Raw genomic sequence first — 6,899 nt, 5'->3', positions numbered from 1 at the left:
TCTGGCATGAAATTTTATTTCCTGTTTGGGAAAAATGCCACAGAAACTTTTGTGAAGTTGAACTGCTATATGGGAAACATGCAAGTATGCGAGTGGTTTTCTTGTTTCAAAAAAAGGTGAAAGTCAATTGATGACAGACCTTGTTGTGGATGTCCACCAACTTCCCGAATGGATGAAAATGACAAAATTTGTGTACTTGTGCTCAAAGATGGTGGACTATTGAAGAGATGGGGAAGTTATATGGACTATGGACTATCTTGGAACTCCATTCAGTGAATTTTAATGGAAGATTTGGGAATGAGAAGGGTGACTGTGAAACTTGTGCCTCAGGTTCTGACTGATCAGCAAAAAGAGCATTGAGTGGAAACATGCCATGCTTTGAAAGAACAGCTCCAAAGCGACGCAGACTTTCCCCCCAAGGTCATTACTGGTGACGAGACATGGTGCTATTCTTACGGTCCTGAAAGCAAACATCAGTCAAGCCACTGGAAGATGCCATCATCAACTCATCCAAAAATAGCTTGTCAGTGAACTCAAAGATCAAGACGATGCTCATTTGTTGTTTCTTTTTTGATGTGAGGCGGGTAGTGCATTTAGAGTTTGTTCCACCAGGTCAGATTGTTAATCAAGCTTTCTATTTAGAGGTTCTGAAAAGATTGCATAACAGTGTGTGACAAAAAAGGCCTGATTTGTGGCAGACGGGGGACTGATTTTGCCACCACAGCAATGCAACTGTTTCTACAGCCATCTCCGTGCATCAGTTTTAGGCAAAACACAGCATGCCTCTTGTGCCCCCATGCACCTTACTCACCTGACCTTGCTTCTTGCAGCTTCTTTTTGTTTCCCCACATGAAGAGAGACATGAAAGGACAGCAGTTTGACAACATAAAAGAGGTGAAGAAAAAAACAAGGGAGTTGCTGTCAGCCACCCAAACAGATAAGTTTGAAAAATGTTTCCAAGAATGGAATTGCAGATTGGGCAAATGTATTAAGTGTAATGAAGAGTACTTTGAAGGTGATACTGTTGTTTTGCTAAAAAAAAAATTAAATACATTGCTTAAAAAAGTCATTCTCTTTTTTTGGGGGGTACCCCCTTGTATGCTATGGGGAAAAATAGAGTGAAAGAGCATTAAATATGCTGCCTCTAATTGATTCTTTCATCTTCATGATAGTATTTCTAAAGGAGAGACTCAGCTTAAATTGTTTAGCTTCAAAAATAGAAATTTTTTTGTTTTACAGTTCTGAAAAATGTTTTTTCATGAGTATTATTCTAGTTTTTCAGTTCAACCTGGCAATTTAAATCAGATGAGTCTATAATGACTAAATATTTTGTTAATAAGTATATATGAGCAAAGGGGCCCTGGTGACACAGTGGTTAAGCACTCAACTACTACCTCAAAAGTCAGTGGTTTGAACCAATCAGTAGCTCCTTGGGAGTAGATGTGGCCATTTACTTCCATAAAGATTAAATCCTGTAGGGTAGTTCTACTCTGTTCCATAAGGTTGCTTAACTGAACCAGACTGGATGATAGTGGGTATGTATGGTTATACGATGTGTCATTTCTTCATGTAATTTTCTAGGAGGTTAGAATAAAAATGTCTGCCTCTTAGGTTTTGGAAGATATTTTTTTTGTTAATTATGTCAAAGTCTTTGGAAAGGGAAAAACGCACATACCTCACACAGATGAGTATCTGTGCATTAATTACTTTAACAAAAATTTTTTTGAGTACCTACTATGTGCCGGCCAAAGGAGTCCTGGTGGTGTATTGGGTTCTGAGTTGGGTTGTAAACCATGCGGCAAGCAGTTTGAAACCACCAATCATCCCACAGGAGAAAGATTAGACTTCCTATCCCCCTAAAGAATTATAGTCTCAGAGATCCACAGGGGCAGCTAGTCTATCCTAGAGGGTCATTAGGAGGCAGAATTGACTTAAGGAATTTTTCTTTGTATGTGCCAGGCACAGATCTAGGTGGGTGGGATACAACAGTGATCAGGAAACAGCTATAACTCATGTAGCTTATGGTACATTGGAAAGCAAATAAATATTAAATGCATATATATAATTCCACAAATGAATAAATAGTGAAGGCTGCCTATAATTGAAGAGAGTTGCTAGAAAGGTGTGGTAGAAAGGAGTGAAGATCTCTGAAATTACCTAATAGTGGAATCTGACTTAGGTTGAGGAAGGACATTCTGAACTGAAATATGAAAGATGAGTGGGGTTAACTAAGCCAGGTGAATTGGTTTGGAGTGTGGGGGCTGATGAGAACATTCCACATGGAGAGAAGTGCACGTGCAAAGACCTTGTGGTAGGAGTAAGAATGGCATGACTGAGAACTTGAAAGGAGGCCTGAGCACAGCAAGAGAAATTAGACAGCAGAATCAGAAGGACCTGCGTAGAGAGGAAGAATCCACCACACTAAGAAGGATGTAAAGACCATTTAAGGACGTCCCTTTGTGCCAAGGGACGCTATCGAAAGGTTTTGTATAGGAGGAAAGAGTCTCTGGGTGATACAGATGGTTCATGCTAACGGGAAAATTGGAGGTTCAAATTTAACCAGAGGCACTCCAGCAGAAAGGGCTATCAATCTACTACAAAATCAGCCATAGAAAATGGCACTGGGCGCCATTCTACTCTGACCAATATGGGTTGTCATGAGTCAGAATCAACTCGTTGACAACAGGTTTATAGAGGAGGGAAATAGGATCACATTTACATTTTAGGGGAAATGGCATCAGAACACATTATGGGCAGGGACAGAAAGGCTAGGAAAGGAGTAGATAATTAATAGGCTATAGCAGAAGTCCAAGAGACGCTTACATTTCCTTAGGTAATGAGGAGAGAGTGTGACGACTTTAAATGTGATCGAATCTGAGGGTAATGTGGCTGTGGCGAAAGAGGGAGAGGCACGTGTCAGGGATGACTCTTTGTTTTTAAGTAAGCTTCTGCTTGGAGGGTGGTACCATTCACCAAGAGATGAGGCAGACCATAAATTTGCTCTTCAGCATATTGAGTTTAAGGTGCTTTGAATCACTCAAATGGAGATGATGAGTAAGCAGAAGAATATGAATTTGAAGACTAAGATATGCTCTTTTACTCTTTGAATTTGTTCCTTGCAAGTTTTTTAATTTAGTTGAATTATATAGGGTTTATGTTTATATGTGCATGTGTCTTTACCACTTTAGCTCATCAAAATCAGTCTGAAAGCTATAAAATGCACTCCCTAACCCAGGAGATTTAAAATAAATACTCTTATTTTCCTCTATTACTCAGAAGACAGTTACATGAATGTAAGTACTGAAATTATAAAGTGTGGACAGGTTATCTCTTTGTGTGTTCTTTGACTAGTCTCTTTCTCTTCTACTAGTTTACCTGGACAATTTCTTTCAGTCTCATAAATGGAACTACTTTTTATTTATGATAAATTATTTATGATAGACATTGTCCATTATTTATAATACACATTCTTCTAGGTGCTAGATATAGCGCAATGAATAAAAGACAAATACGAACAAAAATCCAAACACATATTGCTTGATTTTGCTGTTGATTCCTCTTCCAGGGGAAAAGATCTCAAATTGAAATATATTTTATGTTGTTGTTAGGTGTCATTGAGTTGATTCTGACCATGCTGGGCTGGCTAAGGGCAGTGGTAGTCTTCTCTTTCAAATACATTCTGCCTCAGGGCAAAGTTTTTAACATTGATGGTTCATGGTCAGAAAAATTGAGACTAAATGTATATTAAGATTCAAAGTGGATTTAAGGTTCCCACTGTAAACCTTAGCCTTCCGCAAACTAAGTACTCAGAATTTAAGCTCGAATATACTCCCAAGTTCATGTTTAACACACTTCTCTTCTGAGATCTTGACTTATGCCACTACATTGAAATATCCTGTGGGCCCATCAAACTGAATGTGCCTGCCTTAGTTTGCCAGTCCGGTTATAACAGAAACATCACAAATGGGTGGCTTTCACAAACATTTGCTTTCCCACTGTTCAGGGGGTTAGAAGTCTGAATTTAGGGTGCTGGCTCTAGGAGAAGCTGTTTACTGTTTCCTCAGGAGTAAACCTGTTTTAGGGGATCACAATTCTCAATCAATACCAGTAACTAAAATCAAGCTCCTTATCCTTTTGTTCTAGGCTTGCTCTTCTGAATTGTCTGTATGTTCTCTCCATCCATCCCTCCATCTATCCAGTAGCTCAATCCAAAGACCTGGAACCATGCTGAAGCTCGCCTCCTCCCGCAGAAGTTCAGGCTTCGCTCCCTGTCCTCGGTATTGGAGAGTTTGACGTTGGCATGGTGCAATACTTTTCTTTCGGCGTCTGTCCTCTTTCAATAGTGGTTTTCTCCTCTACTATGGCTTTAAGGAATTTTTCTTTCATGATTTATTGCACTATTTTCTCTTTATATTTTTTGCTTGTTTGTTTCTGCCCCAGAATACCGGTAAGACATACATAGGGTGTTCTTCTTAATGGTGTCACACTACTTCCTAGGTTTTCTTTGGAGCCCTTTGCTCCTTTTGTTGATTGTTTCTCTCAACACAGTTGTACTCCAGGGAATATCTTCAAGCACGTTAGTCTGGCTTTCCATCTGTCCTTATCCCATGTTTTCCAATTCTGTTATCTTATTACTTAATCGTCTGGAATTCTAGTTGTTGTAGGATTTCTGGTTTTTCTATTCTTTAGGTTGTTCTCTTGAATTTTTTCTACATATATTGGAAATATCTGAATATAATTTCTAAAAATTATATTTCTGGTAGTTCCTGGTCCTTTTCTTTAAAACATTCCTTTGGTTGTGAGTATTGCTCAGTTGTTTGTACATATTTTTCTTGATGCTTTGGTGGGGGCCAAAGCTGACTACAGTTTGGGTAGCACTGTGGTCAGCTGCTAGTGTTGCAAGAGGTGTCGGGTCATGTATGAGTAGTTGTCTTTGTCAGGTGATGCCAGAATGGAATAATAGAAGCAACAAAACAAAAACGAGAGAGGAAGAATAAGGGGGAAGAAAAAAGGAAAGGAAAAAATAGGGAAAGAGAAAAAATGAAAAAAGTAGTTTGAAAGAAAAGGAGGAAAAAAGAAAAACGGTGATTGGGAATGATGGGGGCAGGAAGGAGGACTATTAATTAGAGAGCAAGAAAAAAAGGTGTGTTTGCATAGATTGGTCTAAGGCTTTGTAGTCACAGTTAGGGAGAGCTGGGTAAACCACGGTGAAAAGGTCATGGCGCCAAGTGGACACGTGGGTGGTCATCGGCAGGCTGTGTGGGCCTTGCAGCATGGACAACTACACTGGCGAATGCTTGCTGGTGCTTTGGGAGGGGAAGCCCCTGGGCCTGACTGCTGGCACCATGTGATCTGTGTGCACCAGGCCTGGTTGCTGGCGCCACGGAGGGTTGTGCAGGGGCCTGGTGGCTGGTGTTGTGGACAGCCCCAAGGGATAGCCAGGAGCCAGGGGGAAAGTTCTGGATGTCTTGCAAATTAGTTGTCCCCTCGTCCCCTTTCTCTGCTCAATCTCACAACCTCTGGGAAGTAGGGGTTCTCATTGCCCTAACTGCCAAGCTACTCTTTGGCATCGCAGGCCACCTTATGTTTCCTTCTTGCCTATTTTTTCCAGCCTGTTGTAAAGAGGTCTAGTTGTGTATGTGTTCAGTTGGCTGCCTTGCCCTGGAAGCTTTAATTGGCTCATTTTAGAACTCAGTAATGGTTAGATTTAGGACCCACTCGACTCTAATGTGACCTCATTAATATAACACAAACATCTATTTTCACATAGGGCCATATTTAAAGGTACAAGCGCTAGGATTTCAGCACATATTTGGGGGAGAGGACACAATACAGTTCATAACAGTCCTTGGCATACCATTTAAAACTACATGTTTGTTTGTTGCTCAATGTTCCAGTTTACTTCTTCCTCCTTTGATTTTACGTACAGAAACACAGAGTGACCTGAAGTTACTTTCCCCCAAGTCTGGAAGGTTCTTCCCAGGACTCATCACTCATCTGACTCTTGCTTATTCTTCAAGTGTAAGCTAATGTGCTATTTTTTCCATGAACACTCCCATCACTTGCTAGCCTGTAGCCATTTCCAAAGCATTACTTACTCAACAATTTTATGTGCTATCTTTGAATTTTCTACTTAACTTTGGAACTTTCTGTCTCCTTTTCACTGTGAAGATAGGAACTATGTTTTATTCATGTGTGCATTCTCAGTTCCTGCCAGTGAGCCACACAAAGGACAACTATAAATATATATGGAACCCTGATGCTGAAAAGCCTCCTCAAGTGATTATACCTTAGTTAACATATTTGGCTGCCATTTCTCTGGAGGGGGCCAGCAGCGTCTGGGCGGCCCTTCCGGCTCTGCTTGTACCCTGACGTCACTGTCCACCAAATCACCCAAAGCCTTGTCCAGCCCTGGAGGTCCATCTGAGCCAAAAAAGTCGAAGCCAGGCTGTGAGTCCCCACCGGAGCTTGAGTTGCCTGTGGCCCGAGAGCCCGTGGTGTGCCATCCCGACCTGGAGGGGCTGCTGCAGGCCTGGCCTGAGGAGCTGCCCGAGGAGTTCTTCGAGGTGACCGTGGACGATGTGCGCCGACGCCTGGCCCAGCTCAGGAGCGAGCGGAAGCGCCTGGAAGAAGCCCCCTTAGTGACCAAGCCCTACCGGGAGGCCCAGACCAAGGAGAAGCTGGAGCGATACCCCAAGGTGGCTCTGCGTGTCCTGTTCCCTGACCGCTACATCCTGCAAGGTTTCTTCCGGCCCAGCGAGACTGTGGGGGACCTGCGTGACTTCGTGAGGAGCCACCTGGGGAACCCTGCGCTAAGTTTCTACCTGTTCATCGCCCCTCCTAAGACTGTCTTGGTGGACGACACGCTGACCCTCTTTGAGGCAGACCTCTTCCCTGCC

The 6,899-nt window shown here is 42.2% G+C and overlaps 1 protein-coding gene across 1 annotated transcript in view; it reads left to right on the top strand.

Moving 5' to 3' along the window:
• The window catches only part of LOC123521603 (tether containing UBX domain for GLUT4-like), a 22,504-nt gene that overhangs the window by 13,929 nt on the left and 1,676 nt on the right, over positions 1–6,899 (top strand). The window contains exons 2-3 of the mRNA XM_045289427.1: positions 4,441–4,447; positions 6,295–6,896. Coding sequence (XP_045145362.1) covers positions 4,441–4,447; positions 6,295–6,896 — 609 coding nt within the window. The remainder of the gene's footprint in view (positions 1–4,440; positions 4,448–6,294; positions 6,897–6,899) is intronic.

The sequence above is a fragment of the Echinops telfairi genome, unplaced genomic scaffold (assembly GCF_000313985.2).
Source record: "Echinops telfairi isolate 266 unplaced genomic scaffold, ASM31398v2 ScPeMD7_27;HRSCAF=92, whole genome shotgun sequence".
Lineage (NCBI taxonomy): Eukaryota > Metazoa > Chordata > Mammalia > Afrosoricida > Tenrecidae > Echinops > Echinops telfairi.
The sequence above is the reverse complement of the archived record's forward strand: the minus strand, read 5'-3'. Positions and strand labels throughout refer to the sequence as shown.